This window comes from Epinephelus fuscoguttatus, linkage group LG6, assembly GCF_011397635.1.
Source record: "Epinephelus fuscoguttatus linkage group LG6, E.fuscoguttatus.final_Chr_v1".
Classification (NCBI taxonomy): Eukaryota; Metazoa; Chordata; class Actinopteri; order Perciformes; family Serranidae; genus Epinephelus; species Epinephelus fuscoguttatus.
This window is the reverse complement of record NC_064757.1, coordinates 2698280-2717904: the sequence shown is the minus strand read 5'-3', so window position 1 is coordinate 2717904 and position 19625 is coordinate 2698280. Positions and strand designations below refer to the sequence as shown.

Sequence of the window (19625 nt, the reverse complement as noted above, 5' to 3'; positions counted from 1 at the left end):
CACAAACTGTTGATGCCGGTCAGGAATGGTAAGTATAGGAGCCGTAGTGAACATTTCTTTCAGCCGCTGGAATGCTTGATCCGCTTGAGGATTCCACACAGACTGAACATTGGTACAGTTGAGAGCATGCAAAGGGGATGCGATGGCACTGAAGTTTCTTATAAACCTTCGGTAAAAGTTGGCAAAACCTAAAAACTGTTGAACCTTTTGCGGTTAGTAGGAGTGGGCCAATTGGCAACAGCACTGACCTTGCTTGGGTCCATCCGGACCTGGTTGGCAGAGATGATGAATCCTAGGAATGAGACAGTGTCCATGTGAAATTCGCACTTTTCTGCCTTCACAAACAGTTTGTTCTCCAGAAGCCTCTGAAGAACTTGCTGGACATGCTGGACATGAGTCTTTTCATCGGGGGAGAAAATCAGGATGTCGTCCAAGTAGACAAATACAAATTGGTTGAGATATTCTCTGAGAATATCGTTAACCAGAGCTTGGAATACAGCAGGAGCATTGGTTAAACAAAAAGGCATGACAAGATATACATAATGTCCCTGATTCTGACCAGATGATATGCATTGCGGAGATCGAGCTTGGTGAATATTTTGGCATTTTGTAAAAGTTCAAAAGCAGAGGAGACGAGTGGGAGGGGGTACCTGTTTTTGACGGTGATGTCATTCAGTGGAGCATAATTGATGCAGGGCCTGAGAGATCCATCTTTTTTCCCCACGAAGAAGAATCTGGTTCCAGCCAGGGAGGAGGAAGGTCGGATCAATCCTGCCTTCAATGAGGAGTCAATGTATTTAGTTATGGCTCTGGTCTTATTAAAATCCTCTTTGAGGTCAAGATAAGATGGAGGTACCTTGGATAAGTTAGGAAAGTCAGTGTCACGCTCAGGTTCGGTTGATTTAGTCTCAGTCTTGACATGATTGATGGTTAGCTCAGTAACAGTTTCATTGTCAAGGTTTACCTTTCCAGGTTCAGTTGTCCAACATGACCTGTGACAGTCCTCTCCCCACCCCTTGATCCTCCCAGATCTCCAGTCAATTTGGGGATTGTGTCTGGTCAACCAAGGAAACCCTAATATGTAATTGAAAACTTATGAGTTCTGTGTGTTTATTGTCAATGGTAAGTGTGATGGGTTCTGTGACATGTGTGACCTTGAATAGTATTTTACCATCTAAAGCACTGGCGGTAACGGGTTGCGGCAAGGTTTCAGTCTTAATGTTAAGTCTCTTAACCATACCCCAGTCCATAAGGTTTTCATTAGCTCCTGAATCCACCAATACCCCCTGAGTAACAGTCTGGTCATGAACCTTTACCAGGACTTGAGTCAGAGCACGAGAAGGGAAGTTGAGGGTGAAGAGTCGGCTTGCCAGCGCCCTCCTCTTCATTGGTGAGCCTGCTCTTTTGCTGGACAGGATGCAAGCAGGTGGTCTGATTGACCACAGTAGAAACAGCAGCCCTCCCATAGCTGGCGCTGCCGCTCCTCGGGAGTGATTTTGGCCCTGCCCAACTGCATGGGCTCCTCTGGAGCTTTAGGAGGCGCTGGTCTCTCAGGTGACGATTGAGCTTGGGATGTAGATCTCCAGAGGGTCCTGGCTTGGTGTGAACAATGACGTGAAAGATGAACAGAAGTGCGTCTTCTCTCTCTGAGTCGTTCTTGAAGATGGTTGTCGATGCGGGTGGCCATGGAGATTATGGTGTCTAGATCAGTGGGAAGCTCTAGAAGTGCTAACTGGTCTTTAATAGAGTCTGTGAGACCGTTCATGAAAGCATCAATTCGTGCAGGGGTATTCAACCTACTGTCTGCTCCTAATGTCCTGAACTCAATAGCATAGTCCATAACCTGCCGATCACATTGTTTAATTTGCATGAGCACTCTGGAGGCCTCCCTTGCTGGGGAGGAGTGATCAAAAATTCGGCTCATAGTCTCTGTGAACCTGGGGAGTGATTGGCACAGAACTCTCTGGACCATTCTGCCATGGCCCATGCCGCTGCTCTGCCTGTCAGATGGGACATAATTGCCTGATCTGACACTAAAGCAGCCAGGTTGTGTTTAAAATGCAAATTGCACAGTACTAAAAACGGCCTACAATCTCTGGAATCTCCGGAGAACTTCTCTGGGGCAGCCAGGCGAAGTCCAGGAGATGGAGGCCTGGCTTGATTCAAAGCAGCAGTAGTGTCAGCAGCAGGTAGAGATGACATGCAGGGTTCAACGCTAAGGTTTTTTTTCACTTGCCCGGTCGGGCAAGTTGGTCAGAGATCTACTTGCCCGAAGTCAGTTTTTACTTGCCCTATAAAAACTGTTTAATTTAAGTGACTATCAAATAACAAAGACTGCAGTTATTTTTATGTTATGTAGTCTTTATTCACACTGTATTTATTAATTAAAACAACATATGTCATGTATTGTAGCTTCATTCCTACACAAAAATGACAGTGTCAGGGCTTAAAGTGAAAAATTTGTCAATCGTTCTGTCTATAATTTTGCGCCCTACTTGGGCCATGCCCACCTCTATTTATTTTTCACCCCTCTCTCCAGTTCTGCTGCATTAGCACCGGGTTTAATATATTTTGCTTCCATCTCTCTGCCCTGCTCTACTCTACTTCAACGCTATTTAGCTCTCTCTCTACTCTACCAGTAGATTACCACATCCACCTGTTGCACAAAACGCACACAGCAGTGTTTCCCCTAGGATGGAGTTGTAGCAGCGGAGGTGAAGCACACGCATGAAAAATAATTTTCACATGCGTGAAACTTTTTTGTATGCTTGCAAAGCACAGCCTGCTGGGATGTTTCTATGTATCTACTGGCACCAGAAGGGCTCTTTAGGACTAAGTACATACAGTACATTTGTGCACAGTAATGAGCAGGTGAAATGTCTGTCTAGCTTACATATGAGGTGTCTCAAGATTTAGGAACATACAATTTTATTGAATATAATAAAAGTAAAAAGTCACATGACATGCTGCTGTTTTGTGCTATGACCTATTTAAGTGTTGGAAGTTGTTATTTACATGACAATGCCTGAACGCAACACAAGCTCAGCACGAGTGCTTTGCCGCGCTGCTGTGCGAACAGCTGTTTCTCTGTGCGTAACAGCAGTCTGTTGGTTATTTACACACTGTCCATAACAATAACTTTGTCAGCTGACAAACTGCACCGGGCTTGGGGTCAGGTTTGGTCAGGAAAATGTGGCCCGAGCCGCTCTAGCGTGCTCACCTGTGTGTGTGGCGGAACGCCGCCGTGCACAATATAGAGAGCAGAGGAGAACTGTTAACACGTACCATGTAGAGACAGAAATGACACGATGACATAACACCATAAATAGTATATTGTTATGTTATTGTATGAAGCGTCCGCCGCGCAAAATAATATCAATGGGGGCTGTGGGCAGGACATTGTTACACAGCTGTGCCTGTGACTTCAGGCAGAGAGACCGCTGCATCAGAGCAGAAGAGCACGTTTTAAAATACATTTATTTTATCAGTTATCAACTTTTACTGTTTTTAGCAACTTGCCCATTCGGGCAAGTGAGTTGTTAGTTTACATGCCCGACCTTGAGTTTTACTTGCCCCGGGCAATCGGGCAATCTTTATTGTTGAGCCCTGACATGGTAGGAGGTGTAGCAGAGGAATCAGCTTTGAGGTGGTTAATGAGAAGATTTAGTTTACTTGCCAGGTGGTTCACTTGGTTGGTAACAGAGGATTGGAAATACACCTGTCGGTCGGTGAGATTCCTCAGTCCTTGGTTAATGGTCGAGAGCTGTTCCTCATGTTCATGCAGTCCGGTGCCCTGGGCACGCAAGGCTGTCCTCACAGTTTAAGAGTCTGCTGAGTCCATTATGGTCAGTTCATTCTGTTGGGAACGGGACACCAGTCACTGGGACTCAATTGCACACTCTGGAGATGGTAGTGAAGTTTAACAAAAATCTTTACTTGAAAAATCACACGAAGGGAGGAAGTCAGGGTCTGAAACAAGGGGGAGAAGGTGAGTACAAAATAAAATAGGAAGTGCAAGACGAGACTAGACATGAGTGACTTTAACTTAACATAAAAGTGCTCATGACAATGAAACATGAAACTAAACTAAGGCATACTATGATCAACATAAAACATAAACATGAATTAACAGATTTTACGTGACGTGACAAAACGTGGATGTCCCTATTTAGTGCCAGTATTTGGTTTGTCTGTTCTGGGCTACTGTAGAAACATGGTGGTGCAATATGGCGATCTCTGTAGATGAAGACCTGCTCCTTATGTAGACATAAACAGCTTATTTGTCTTATTCTTATCATTCTTATTTTCAGGTGATTAAACATACTTATTTATTATATTTCATATCTGCCAATATATCCCCCTAAAACTTACACACACTTAAGTGACTCATCTGAATGATTTAAAAAAAAATGTGTAGGGTTAATCCATTTTTTGTGTTAATAATTTTCTCTTAGGTATGAAGGAAATTTGCAAGTGGTCCAACCCCTGTTGTAGTCATGTACTGACAGTCTGTCTTTGTTTACGGGGGGTACATGCCCATTTGTGAATTTGAAGTTAAAATATGAATTCAATATTGACGAGGGCAGCTTTAAATCTAATTTAGTCTAAACAAAGCCTCTACTCTTTTATTAAGTATTAGTCTTTTAAAATGTACAACTTTGTATTAACCCCTCCATCTCTAAGTCTAAGCTAGGCTCCAGAGGGTGGCAGATGACTAGCTATAGAAAATATTTGACCTGTCAGACTCATTTATTTCCAATGTCTTGTTTCAACCACGTTTTAACTTATGGAATCCAATGAGTTATCCTTTCTTTTAGACTGAACAGTAGTGGCAGTAGTTTAATGTGAATTTATGTTGTCATCCCAGGATATCATGGGCTTCACCTGTCTGCATCTGGCAGCCAAATTGGGACATTATGACATTGTCCATCATCTGCTGTCCAAGGCATCGAAATACATCAACTGCCAAGTAAACACAACACTTCCTCATTTGCTAACTGCTGCTAGCAGCTAATGTTGTCATGTGTCAATGTAAATGTTTGTGTAAATCTCTGTAAAAGTTTTACCGCTTCTGTCTGTGCAGGATGACGGAGGATGGACTCCTATCACCTGGGCCATCGAATACAAGCACCAAGAGCTGGTCCACCTGCTTCTGGCCAGAGGGGCCGATGTTAACATCAGAGACAAGGTCAGTGCACACACTAGACTATTCACTTTCACAACTGTACAACACACATACACCGCAACACTCTGTTTTCACACTTGCATTTCAGCTCAACAAGGTCAGCTCTCTGACAAGTGTGATCTCATCGGATGCATAATGTTTTTTACCTCTAAACTTAGTGAAGTTTAAGTACAGAGCACTGGAGAACCAGAGGGGCTTTGGATGCTTGGTCACCTTGAGAAGAAGTAAACTTCATGTGTTTTATGTGATTATTAAGATTAGAGGTAGACATTGTTGTGCAGTGTATGTGTGTATATACTGTATATATATATATATATATATATATATATATATATATATATATATATATACAGTACAGGCCAAAAGTTTGGACACACCTTCTCATTCAATGCGTTTTCTTTATTTTCATGACTATTTACATTGTAGATTCTCACTGAAGGCATCAAAACTATGAATGAACACATGTGGAGTTATGTACTTAACAAAAAAGGTGAAATAACTGAAAACATGTTTTATATTCTAGTTTCTTCAAAATAGCCACCCTTTGCTCTGATTACTGCTTTGCACACTCTTGGCATTCTCTCCATGAGCTTCAAGAGGTAGTCACCTGAAATGGTTTTCCAACAGTCTTGAAGGAGTTCCCAGAGGTGTTTAGCACTTGTTGGCCCCTTTGCCTTCACTCTGCGGTCCAGCTCACCCCAAACCATCTCGACTGGGTTCAGGTCCGGTGACTGTGGAGGCCAGGTCATCTGCCGCAGCACTCCATCACTCTCCTTCTTGGTCAAATAGCCCTTACACAGCCTGGAGGTGTGTTTGGGGTCATTGTTCTGTTGAAAAATAAATGATCGTCCAACTAAACGCAAACCGGATGGGATGGCATGTCGCTGCAGGATGCTGTGGTAGCCATGCTGGTTCAGTGTGCCTTCAATTTTCAATAAATCCCCAACAGTGTCACCAGCAAAACACCCCCACACCATCACACCTCCTCCTCCATGCTTCACAGTGGGAACCAGGCATGTAGAATCCATCCGTTCACCTTTTCTGTGTCTCACAAAGACACGGCGGTTGGAACCAAAGATCTCAAATTTGGACTCATCAGACCAAAGCACAGATTTCCACTGGTCTAATGTCCATTCCTTGTGTTTCTTGGCCCAAACAAATCTCTTCTGCTTGTTGCCTCTCCTTAGCAGTGGTTTCCTAGCAGCTATTTGACCATGAAGGCCTGATTCGCGCAGTCTCCTCTTAACAGTTGTTCTAGAGATGGGTCTGCTGCTAGAACTCTGTGTGGCATTCATCTGGTCTCTGATCTGAGCTGCTGTTAACTTGCCATTTCTGAGGCTGGTGACTCGGATGAACTTATCCTCAGACGCAGAGGTGACTCTTGGTCTTCCTTTCCTGGGTCGGTCCTCATGTGTGCCAGTTTCGTTGTAGCGCTTGATGGTTTTTGCGACTCCACTTGGGGACACATTTAAAGTTTTTGCAATTTTCCGGACTGACTGACCTTCATTTCTTAGAGTAATGATGGTATATATGTATATATATACATATATACATACACAGCTCTGGAAAAAATTAAGAGACCACTGGAAAATTATGAGTTTCTCTGATTTTACTGTTTATAGATATGTGTTTGAGTAAAATGAACATTTTTGTTTCATTCTGTAAACTACTGACAACATTTTTCCCAAATTCCAAGCAAGAACATGACAAATGGTCAAAATGGGTGCGTGCGTGCGTACGTGCTTGCGTGCGTGCGAATGACAGAGAAGCCCCCTGCCAGATTTTCTGCGAATGTTGGGCCGTTTTGCTGGCAAGCTGCAAGTGTTTAGACACACAGAGCCAGATTGGCGAGTTCATCCGAGGTGCCCAATTTTCCGCCTTGTAGGGTAGTCATATTGGCGGAACCCTTTTAGTTTAAACAGACCGAGGCGGCCTTCCGCAATGGGAGGGGCTGTTGAAGACTTGTGGGAGGAGCTGTTGACGTGCAACCCACTGGCCTTGGATAAACAGGAAACAACTGATAGCAGGAATGAGCAGCTAGTACTAGTAGCAAGAAGGAAACGCACACCTGACAGACACTGTAAACATGAGCAACTGGGGAGACAAGGAATTGCGCGCCCTCCTTGCCCTCACAAATGAAGAGGCCATTAACCGTCAGATGGCAGGAACAGTGAAGAACATGCCGACTTAAGAGAAAATTGTTGAAGGACTGACTAGCCGCGGCTTCCCTCCCACGTCATTGTTTACGTCACATGCTGAGCTACACATTTAGTTACTTGCTCACCCCCCACCCCCTTTGCCCCAAAAAAAGTGCATTCTGTATAAACAAAAGTAAGTAGGCAGAGAGAGAGAGAGAGAGAGAGAGAGGTGGGTGTGGTAATCAAAGGGCTGTTTGGCCTACAAGATGGCCGAATCAAAGCTGGCTTCAGGTCGGGGGAGGGTTTGTCTGAGTTGCCTCTTTGAGTGTAGCTCTGTTGAAAGTCTATATGTAGATGAGTCTATGTGAATGTGATATGTGTTGCATAGGGTCTGAAACAGGATTTTTAGTTGCATGCAAGACATTTGGCGAAACCAACTTTTACCAATAACTTAACTGCAATCACAACGATGACTCAATAAACAGCATTAAATCACGTACAAGTTAAACTGTGTTTTTAGGCTGTACAGCTGTGATAAAGCTATGCCCAGTTGTTACGTTACTGGTCCTTGAATGCATGGAGGGAAGAGTTGGTTTGAGGCGTGCTGCTTTTGTTAGCCAGCACAGGAAGGCTGGAAAGAGCTGTGGTTCCACATGCAGTTTTCTTGTGTCCTTGTTCCAAAGGTGAAACTCCGAGGAAGCTGGTTGCTCAGGGTCTTTGCAGAGTTAGACGCTGTGTGCTCACTCACTTAGTTCTCGTTGTTGCTAGAACGTTAGTTGCAAACCTTGTGCTTGCAAATCTAACTTCTCTGGTTCAGGTTTAGAGAGTCTGTGATCAATTGCCCCACCTTTGATGGTTCAGGGCAAGGAGCACGGGTCTCAGCATTTGGGGTGGTCCAGGCCCAGCCGAAAAGAGGAAAACTCTGAAGGGAGCAGACCTTCTACAGATGCCTGTGACATCAGAGTCACATGTCACTGTAAAGTCCTGTCCAATCAAGTTTGGCGAATGTTCTCAATGAGGTGATAAATAGCTCTCTTTGTCTGAAGAACAAAGAGCATGCAGAGAAGGGAAGTCTTCACATGTCCAGTTTACATTTTAACAAATGACAAATCATCTGTGGTCCTGTGAATCCCAACAACTGATTTGCTTTCATGATTGCTCGCACAGGTCAAAACATAAACTTTTTTGGAGCTCGGTATATTTATATGTTTACAGCGGCTGCGCTTGAGTACACAAACACATGTGTGCATGCACATACATGCATGGGTATGCACATACATGCGCAAGCATGTTCGCGTGTGTACATACATGCGCGTGTGCATGTTTGCGTGTGTTTATGTAGGTGGGTGCAGCCTCTCTTAACGTACATGTGTGAATCAGAGCAATGAAAAAAATACATGGGAAACGGTCTTCCTTATTTCCGAGCTTGTGTACACGTGTACGTGCGCGTACATGCGCGTTCATGTATGAATTAGAGCAATGAAAAAGGTCATGGGAATCAGAGGCTCCCTGTGTCCTTGGCTTGTGCATACGCGTGCATGCACAATTGTGAATGTGCACCACTACAGTGACGGGGGAATAAAACTGAGAATCTCTTTCATTAACCTTCTTTTCAGCTGTTGAAAAAAATTGGGTTTCAGTGGGAGTCAGTGTGCCATATTATGGTCAAAGGGGATTCAACTGTGTTTTTTTTTTTTTTATCACAGTGTAGAAAGGTGGTAAAATTAACAATTAATTAGAAATCCAAACTTAACAAAAACTACCCATCTGTACCCAATGTAAAGGCTGGGTAATGATCACGGCCAAAATGAATGCTGAAAATAAAACTCAGATGACCAAAAAATGGTGAAAGAGGGCACAAGAGATATGTTGCTCCAACAACAGCTTTATTCTATGTTTTTACTTGTTTTAATTAAGTTTACCACAGTTCATTTACACATACTACCTACATTATTATGATACAAATCTGGTTGAAAATCAGCAAAGTATCTCTTGATCATCATGCATATCAACGAATACTTCATCTTACAACCTGGCCTGGTATTCTCTTACTAAAGCCTGTACACTTGATAGCCCTGCCTCTAACAGAACACTATGTCAGCGCTGACCTCTGATCTGTTTCTTGTCCAGGAAGAGAATGTCTGCTTACATTGGGCGGCTCTTTCGGGCTGCGATGATGTCGCCCAGGCTTTGCTGGAGGCTCGATGTGACCTCAGTGCTGTCAACGTTCATGGTGACTCAGCGCTTCATGTTGCTGCCAGAGAGAACCACCTGGAGTGTGTGATGTGAGTGTGTAGTTTAAGAACAGAGTTCACTGGGGTTACACAGACCTTCATCGGAGATCAGATCAGTTCATTGTTAATAATATGAATATGATGCAATCACAGTCAAGTCTAGAACATTTTGAATGGGGGCCAGACTACACACACTCAATGAAAGGAGGCATATTTGAAACACGGGTGTAATGCATCAGGCTCATGTTGAAATCTCTGTTCATAGGCAATCTTTTTTTCCAAAATGTATTTCACTAAAATGTTTTATTTTTGTTTTTACTTATCTATCTTAATCACAACAATTAACGCAAATTCAGCCAATCCCCATGAATTCTGCCCGACTTTGCAATTTTATCCAGTGATCGCAACCTTAAATCACTGCAACCTTACCCCAAATTTGACAATTTAAAACAGGTGAAATTTCACTGTAGAGCTGGGTGTGGTCATTGATTCACGCAGTCCCTCTCTTTCGCTCTCTCTCTCTCTCTCTCTCTCTCTCTCTCTCTCTCTCTCTCTCTCTCTCTCTCTCTCTCTCTCTCTCTCTCTTTTAATCGTGAGACTATAGCTGCATGACCAGAGCTCTGTGACTGGAGTCACACAGACAGTGACCGTGCTACTCAGGGATGCAAACAGCACGCAGAAAAGCGCAACTCGCTTTTTTCGTGGCCATTTGGCTGACTTGTGTGAGTCGTTCGGATCTGAAGAGTTTTTTTTTGGGGGGGGGGGGGGTGAGTAATCCTAAAATGTATTTCTGTGTCCATTCTCACTGAGGGCGAATATCTGCGCGGATTATTCTCATGGAAAAAAAATAAATGTTGATTTCATGGGTTCTTATGGAAGTTTGCACACCGGGGCGGAACTTTCGTGTGGTGAAAAAGTTTGCGCCCAGACAATAGGCTCATTCGAGATGAACTGCACCTCGTCTGGTCACACCGATGTCATTTCATTAAAAAAAGTGATCAGACCCATGTATCAGTTTGTTTTCAGTCTCCAGTTGTTTTAATTATGATAGATTAATTTATTAACATGCTTTCCAGATGATCTGTAGTTTATGTTCATGGTTTATCCTCCATTTGACATGAATTCTCATGTAAATCAGCATCATATCAGTTTGACCTGTCCCCTCAACTTCACAGGCTAAATAAACACTGCTTGACTATAAGGTTAATATTTTCAGGGGGAAAAAAAAATAACAGACAACAGCTTTCATTAAGGCTCAGTCAGATACATTCAGGGCTTCACATCTGTACAGATGTTATTTTAAGAATCCTTACACCCCACTGACCACAAGTCTCTATGCTGCTAAATACTTCAATAATTAAAACAATCCAATATTAATATAGTATAGTAGACTCTGTATAGTTTATAATGAATGTATTCAGTCTCTGACAACTAAATTTCACCATCAGTCACACAACATGTTTTCTGTTCACAGAATAAACCTTCAAATCAGACAAATACAATCTTAATCTCTAAAATCCAACAAAAATGAATAGTTTATCTAAAACGTCATCTTGTTGAGTTGACATCTAAACCAATCAGCTGTTAGATCAGGTGAGAGCCAGGCGGTGCAGTCGGTGGAGAGCAACTGCAGCGCCTGGCTCTAAAAACTGTGGCCGCCTTGCTCTCGCGATTTTATTGCCGTCCACTTTTGTAATACATCAGAGTACGACGTACTGTGTTAGGGCCACATTAAAGAAAAAAACAATTGGAGATTTCGAGAATAAAGTCATAATATTACGAGAATAAAGTCATAATATTATGAGATTAAAGTTGTAATATTTCGAGAATAAAGTCATAACTGAGAAAAAGTCATAACATTACGAGAATAAAGTCGAAATATTATGAGATTAAAGTCGTAATATTTCGAGAATAAAGTCATAACTGAGAAAAAGTCATAATACAAGAATAAAGTCTAAATATGAGATTAAAGTCGTAATATTTCGAAAATAAAGTCATAATATTATGAGAATAAAGTCGAAATATTATGAGATTAAAGTCGTAGTATTTCGAGAATAAAGTCATAACTGAGAAAAAGTCATAATATTACGTGAATAAAGTCGCAATATTATGAGATTAAAGTCGTAATATTTCGAGAATAAAGTCATAACTGAGAAAAAGTCATAATATTATGAGATTAAAGTCGTAATTTAATGAGATTAAAGTCATAATATTGCGAGAATAAAGTCGTAGTTTTTAAGGAAATAACCAACAACAAACAGAATGTTAGATTGTCTTTCATGCCGTTGTAAGTAGCCTACTTTATTAGGTTCAGGAACCGGCACTGTGCCGGTTCTGTGTCAGTCGAAATGCACTGTTTGTGACTCCGGGCCTAACTCTGCCACTGATTTGGCCAGTCTGACATTCTTCATAATACAAAAGGAACATTAGTGAAACACATAGGCCTAACAGAAACATGCATTCGATGGGGGACAAGTTAGTGGTCACGTTACTTTTCTATTTCCTCTGTAAACCTAACGTTACAGCAGCCTACAAGCATACTGTGTCAATAAATCAGCTCATACACTGTTAGAAATGTAGTATTTAGCCTAATAACATCATGCTACAGCAGTAATAACGTCAGCTTTATCCAAATGGCTCTAGCTCTCCCGGTAAATGTCATAAACTCTGGACACATTTTCCCTGTATGTTGACATGATAATGGCCGCGCTTCCCAGATCGCTCTTAGCTTAAGAAGATCTTTCACTAAGAAGGAGTTGTAAGATCAAGTTGACCCACTCTTAACAGTCTTCTTAGCCACCAAACGCCCACAGATCCAGCCGCGGCAGGCAAATTATTACACTAAGCAAGGAGATGTTAGTGCGCGCCGTATATATTTTGATCTATTTTATACTTAAGATTTATATTGTTTGGCGTTAATTGGTGACAGAAAAGAACGAATTTCATTCTGCAGGGAAACGCATGTCCTTACTGTGCATATTGAATCTTGAATCTATGTTTTATGAAGACCCTGTGTGCGCTCAGAGCTGTTGCACAAGTTACGCACCGAAATCGGGCGGAAGAAAAATAATAATAAGACGAAAAATAAGTAGGCTGTGTGTGACATGAGCTGATGAAGTGGTGGGTGATCGATGTGCCTGACATTGATTGATTTAGTTTCAGCACCGTTTTGTGCTGAGCAAAACAAATCTACAACTGAAAAAAACCAACTGTCAGCAGCATCTGTCGCGAGGGCACATCGTGTGCTGATCGTGTGTATCATTTAAGTGCTATGATTAGCCATTGGCGAGGCATCCACGGCTTCAATAGAGCTGCACTAAGATGCAGCTGAAACAATCTGATGACCAATGACTGATATGACTGATTGTGAGTGCGGAGTACGAGTGTCGAGATCATCTGAGGTAAAAACATTCGCTTTTTTCTTTGGCTGGCTCTTGTTTAACACATAAAAGGTTTTCTTGTTAAATACATTACTATGCTGTTCAAAGTAAAAGAAAGATCCACCAATTACCAGTACATTTTATCTTTTGAAAAGTGCAATGAATGATCCTGCAACGTTTCCTGTATCATGATAAATGTCAAGGTAAATGTCGTCCCCTTCATTTTTCCAATTTTCCCCTGCCAATATTGGAGGCAGGCCTGTAGGCCTATTTGCTAATTGAATCCAGAGGAAATATTGGCCGGTATGACTAGGGGTGTGTGATATGGACAAAAAATAATATCTCGATGTTTTGGGGGATTTTGAAGATGACGATAATTAGACGATATTCTTTTAAATATGTGTTTTTAACAGCCTGGGTTATAGCTTGTTAATTGTTTCTCATGGATGATATTAATGGAAAAATGTTCTTAACATTTCTTGCTGCTTTTTTACCTGCTCTCTCTGTTTAACATTTTATATCCAAAAGGTCAAAGGTCAGCTTCACTGTGACATAATGTTCAACATAAAACACTTTTCTGGACATTATTCAGTGTCATATCTCAGTACAGAAGGGGAGACATTTGGTCAGATACTTAATTGGTGACTCTAATCTTGGGTTTTCACCTTGAAACTGTGCTGACTGTATAGATCGTCTGTGTATGAAGCGCATCCATGTTTTTACAGACATGTAGAGAGACGGAGTGGGAGCCAAACTTCTCTTGGATAGTAAGTGTCACTGGGAGAGATGGAGCCTGGTTGGACAAACTTTATTGTGTGTATAAGCATACTTTGTTGTCTTTGTTACATGACACGTTACACGAAAACTGTTCCTGAACTAGTGACCTGACTTCTAACTTAAACATCTGCAGGCTGTTTCTGTCTCGTGGAGCTGACATCAATCAAAAGAACAAGGAGGAAGAGACGCCTCTGGACTGCAGTGTCTACGGCTCCAAGGTGTGGACAGCCCTCAACACCAACAAGAAGCTGACTGACGCCAGAAGAGGCAGGGACTGTCAAGCAGAACGAGTGCTCAGCAGGTAGACAGCAATACTGCTCTGTGTGTGTGTTGGCTGTGTTATCCAATTGTTTGGCAGTGTTTCTTTTTTAACATTTCATGTAAAGAACTGTTGTTTGTCTGCGCTTATCTGTGATTGGGTGATTTCAGTAGGCCCTGTTCCTCTGTGAGTTGAGACTAGGGGTGGGTGATATATATACCGTTAACGATAATATCGTCATTGTTGTTTTAACGATGTGCAAATTTACGGTATTGAGTATGCAAATGACTTCACAAAAACAACTGAAAACACACGTTGAAAGGTTGAAACCCCACACATTCACTGAACAAGAGTTATGTAACTTGTGTGCAGCAGCACGCTGCAGTACGCCTAGGTGGTCACATGATCTCTCACTGGCACCTTCCCGGCAGGTCAGCCTGCTGCTAAACAAACATTAGCGGGACAACATAGCAACACCGCCCATGGATGCTCCAGCAGCTTCTGAAGACGTGGGTCAACTGTAGTGATAGGTCCCAGCCTGTCAGGCTAAAGTTCGCAGTACCGGAAGACCGTCTACGGAGCTACCTAGCCTAGCCACAGTTAGCTGAATGGAGCGGCAACATGGCACAGTTTCAAGTCTCCCCGCCGGAAAAGTTCACCTTCAAGGCTGAAGACTGGCCTAAATGGATTAAACGCTTCGACAGATTCCGCATTGCTTCTGGATTGGAGACCCAAGCAGAAGGTAATCGCAGGAATAGCAGGAATGATCTTAGAGAGCAAAGTTTAATCAGCGGCATTAAGAAATGTGCGAGATGGCCGACAGTTTCATTACGGCGCTGCACTGCCTGGCGGAGCACTGCGGTTACGGGGCTCTACATGATGAGATGGTGAGGGACAGGCTTGTGGTGAGTCTGCGGGACAAACGCCTATCTGAACAGTTGCAGATGGACCCGGAATTGACGCTACAAAAGGCCGTCACCAGAATCAAACAGAGAGAGCAGGTAAAAAAGCAGCAAGAAATGTTAAGAACATTTTTCCATTAATATCATCCATGAAAAACAATTAACGAGCTATAAGTCAGGCTGTTAAAAACACATATTTAAAAGAATATCGTCTAATTATCGTTATCTTCAAAATCTCCCAAAATATCGAGATAGTATTTTTTGTCCATATCGCACACCCCTATGAGGAGGTTTTTAAAAAAGACTGAAAATTTTTGCTCTGAAATTAAATTTACATTCATCCGTTTTATATTATTTCTGTAAAATTATCTGTTTTATCAGTAAAGTGTATGAACTACACTGCAGACTGAAGTCTTTTCTGACACTGACAAACAGAGATACAGCTGACTTATATTAACAGGTCTAACGTGGGTTTAATGTGCAGTGGCAGGTTATGCATTACATATGGTGTATGAAACATATGTATCGTCCAGGCACCATCTCACTGTTGTCTGTTACTAGCCTACAGCTACCAAGTAGAAAATCAATGGCACACGGAGACCTGCAGCGTTTGTGTTCATTTTGTTGTGGGTACATCACTGTCAGTAATCCTTGTCACATTATACACAGTCATGTAACTAAATTCTCACATAAAAACATTTAAAGGCTTAAAGGTGCTGTATACAACATTCAACACATTGTTACAGCAGCGAACAGCTCCTTGCTAAGGTAGTTTGCAAAGATGTAGTAGAATAATGGGGTACATTCCATTTAAACCCTTTCAATGTGATTTTGAAATGCCTTTAAACCCTGTGTGGATGTGAACCCTTACAGAGACTATGAGGTCACGTGTGAGCTCTGAGTCGCTAAGGTCACTTGAGTTGTTGACCCGCCTGGCCATCATGAGTGTTGTTAGGATTAGATTGGCGTGAATGAGCATTAAGTTGTCTGGGGAGGAAACTCAGGACTGCATTGTACGTGGGTGATATGTGGTGACGTTTGTTTAACGATGGTCGTTCTAGGGCTGGGCGGTATATCGATTTCTTACAATATATCGATTTATTTTCAAGCAAGATAGAGATTTAGACAATAAGCTTTATATCAATATAGGGTCAAGTTGTGCCACATAACGCATACCAGTGTTCATCTCTCCTCTCTCACATTCTCCACATAGCTCCGCCCCACTCACTCACTCACAGTTTCTCCATCAACACTCAGAGAGACACAGAGCTGCTACTCTGTTTAATCTGTCTGTTCATTAGGCTGCAGTGCAACATCGGTCTATTTGTTACACAAGCTACGCTTAATTAGTCTGTGAGATGAATGAAGTTACCGTAGTGGCACACGTACAATACTGTGGGCTTTTTCCTCTGTAACTTTTAGCCGCATCCAGTCAAGCCATGTTGCGCCGATTTGTGTTTCTGTTATCAGTTTAGACGCCCGATGCCACGCTGAACTGTGCACCTACTCCTTCTCCAGAGTAGGTCCAAAAGCTGGGCCACCCGCACTCAAGCGGGCATCTCGCCGACCGCAGCCAACACCCGACGACCCGCTTCTCCCCATCAAATAAGCTGTGTGTATTGCCACACTCTCCTCACCTCTGTCTGCAGGAGACCAGAAAGAAAGGCATTTTTAAAAGTCTCTGTGTGTTCAGCTCTCAGTACTTTTGTAGGTTCTAACTGCATCCTGTTTTTACTTTACATGTCTGCTTTATTTTGCTGTTTATTTTTACTATCAGCTGTATTGGAAGTTGTGTGAAATTGCTGGTCGAAATCTCAACATTTCCTTATTTTGCTGCTTCACAGTAAAAGTTTTTACATAACAAAATAATGGGGGATAATGGGGAAGACTATAGGAATTAAAATATGTTTATTACAGAATTAGTAAAACTATTAGGGGCTTTTCTTCAATTATGACAAGTCTAATAATTCAGCAGGGTGAAAAGTTAACGCAGAAACAGCCACAGTGAGAAGTTGATAAGGAGCTGCAGACAACAGGCTCTTACTGCATCTCTGCACACAGCTCACCTCCAACAGGTAAATGTCTTTTACCTGTCCTGCTGTGGAAAAACACATGCAACAAAAATAACAGGGGACTTCAGCCTGGATCAGCTTGCAAATGAACATGTAGCCCACTTAGGAGAATATACGGAATATATTTCGTGTATCGCTATTCAGCCTGAAAATACCGGGATATGAATTTTTGTCCATATCACCCAGCCCTAGGTCGTTCCTGTTTGATATAAATGGCTTCTTTTACTCCTCTTTCAAACCATCTGTCTTCTCTGGCCAAGATGTTTCCTTAAAGGAGTGTCCATCCCTTCTCCTTCAGATGTAAATGGACAGCTGAGTCTTGACCTGAGAAGCTGGCTCTTCTGTGCTGTGCCATACTTTTGTGGAGAGTTTTTTTTTGTTTCCCCAATGTATAACCCACACAGGAGTTAAAGCTTGCAACTCCCCACCAGTCCGTTAGAACTGAAGAAGCCTTTTGGATGAGAAGTATTTTGTGTTTTTTTAAAAATTCTTTATATATTCATTTTCAGACGTGCAAAACAGAACATCAAGGTAAATAACAACCCAAACTATTACCCCTTTCTTCCCACCCCTCTCCCCGAAAGCAAGCTAGGAAAAGAAGAAAAAGAAAGAGAAAAACAAATTTGTACTCTAAAATCTGAAAATCTGTACTCCGTAACAAAAATTTCTGTGGCCACCCGCGACTGTAATCACATTATAATTGAGAAATTACAAAGAAATAAATATTCAAACACAGTCATAACATTGAGGTGTCATGAGGGTCCTCTCCGCTGTGTGATGTGATCAAGAAATGGTTGCCATATCTGATGAAATCTATTTGATTTCCCTGATACCTCAAATCGAATTTTCTCCCTATACAAGGTACTTGAGAGCTCTGTGAGCCAGGCTTCAAAACTTGGAGGTATCTCTTTGTTCCAGACTTTAAGAATAATTTTCTTAGCAATGACCATCCCATAGTGGATTGACAGAACCTTCCAGTGGCTAAGAGTCTCGAGCTGTTGAGACCAGCCAAGAATTCCTGTCTCTGGAGGAAGATCATATCTGTAAACCTCAGAGTAAAAATGGAAAATCTCGCACCAAAATCTGTGGTGTTTAGTGCAAATCCAGAACATATGTGCCAGCGTGCCCTCGGACTGTTTGCATTTTACACATAGTGGTGAAGAGGATGAAAAAAAAAATCTAAATTTGAAATGCTTACTCTGGCATAGTTTCTGACTTGTAAGTACTTGAAAAAATAGATGGTTGCAATTCAAATTTGTCTTTAAGTTCAAATGAGGAAAAAGCATTGTCAATATACAAGTCTTTCACAGTGACCAGGCCGTTCTCTTTCCAGACAGAGAAAACAGGATCTGATTGAGAATGATGAAATGTATGATTGTGACAAATGGGGACAAACATAGAAGTGTTTGTTAGTTTAAATGTTTTTTAATTTGGTACCACACCCTTAATGAGTTTTCTACTATAAATCCAATCCCTTTAAATGGTCCAGGGCTTCTCTTTGTTGTATTGAGTAGTGCTGGGAGGGAAGTATCAGTGATATCCTGTTCTGTGGCCAGCCATGATGGGGTAGTGTCATTAGGTTCTGTAGGATAAGCTCCTTGCCAATATATAAGTGCTTGTGCATTAGCCAATAACAATGTTGGAATAGAGGGAGAACCAGTCCACCCAATTCTTTTGACTTGCAAAGATGCTTCTTATTTATACGATGTGTCTTGTATCCCCAGATGAAAAGCATGATAAATTGAGTCTAATGTTTTGAAAAACACTTTAGATAGGAAAATGGGTATATTCTGAAATATATACAAAAATCTGGGTAAAGTCACAATTTTTATAGCATTAATTCGGCCAGTCATTGATATAGGGAGTGTTCGCCAAAGTTCAGTATCACTTGAAGTTTATCAATCAGAGCTTTGTAGTTCAGTGTATAAAGTTGATCAGATTGTTTTGGGACTGTAGTTCCAAGATACTTAATGTAGGTAGTCACTTTCACCGGTAGATTCCTGAGAAAGTTGGGGTCTAAGTCCTCAGTTAGAGGCATAAATTCACATTTTTGCCAGTTTATAGTATATCCTGATAGCTCTCCAAAATTTTTAATGTGGTCCAATAATGATGGAATGGATTTTTCAGGCTGCGACAGAAACAAAATTATGTCATTGGCGTACAATGCTATGTAATGATCTATTGTGCCTAAATGTATAGGGATAATTTTTGGATTATGTCTGATGCTTACTGCAAGGGGTTCAATACACAAAGCAAACAACAGAGGGCTCAGAGGGCAGCCTTGCCGAACACCACGGTACGGTTGAAAGGGTGAGATCTGTCTGAATTAGTGAGGACTGATGCAGTCAGGTGCACATAAAGCATTTCTACCCATGAACCAAAATTTTCACCCAGGCCAAATTCTCTGATGGTTAACAGCATGTATTTCCAATCAACTCGATCAAATGCCTTGTGCGCATCAAGCGTACAGTTGCAATCAAAATTATTCAACCCCCATTGCATATTAGGCTTATTGGCAAAATGTACAATTTTTCAGCTGTTTGCAGTAAACAAAGTAGACAAGAACAGTTGAAATAGTTTAATAAAACTAATATTACCATGGTTTTTATCCAAATTCAACACAAAATGCTACTTTTAACCACTACTGCAGTCTCAAAATTATTCAGCCCCCTGTTTCA

At 41.7% G+C, this 19625-nt stretch overlaps 1 protein-coding gene across 4 annotated transcripts in view; it reads left to right on the top strand.

Annotated features, from left to right (window-relative positions):
• Nucleotides 1–19625, top strand: part of ehmt1a (euchromatic histone-lysine N-methyltransferase 1a) — a 126112-nt gene that overhangs the window by 87901 nt on the left and 18586 nt on the right. For all 4 annotated transcript variants that reach the window (XR_007449517.1, XM_049578768.1, XM_049578767.1 and 1 more), the window contains 4 exons: nucleotides 4868–4969; nucleotides 5084–5188; nucleotides 9454–9608; nucleotides 13848–14015. Coding sequence is in view for 3 of the 4 variants with exons in the window: in XM_049578768.1 (XP_049434725.1) it covers nucleotides 4868–4969; nucleotides 5084–5188; nucleotides 9454–9608; nucleotides 13848–14015 (530 nt within the window). In the remaining variant the exon portion in view is untranslated. The remainder of the gene's footprint in view (nucleotides 1–4867; nucleotides 4970–5083; nucleotides 5189–9453; nucleotides 9609–13847; nucleotides 14016–19625) is intronic.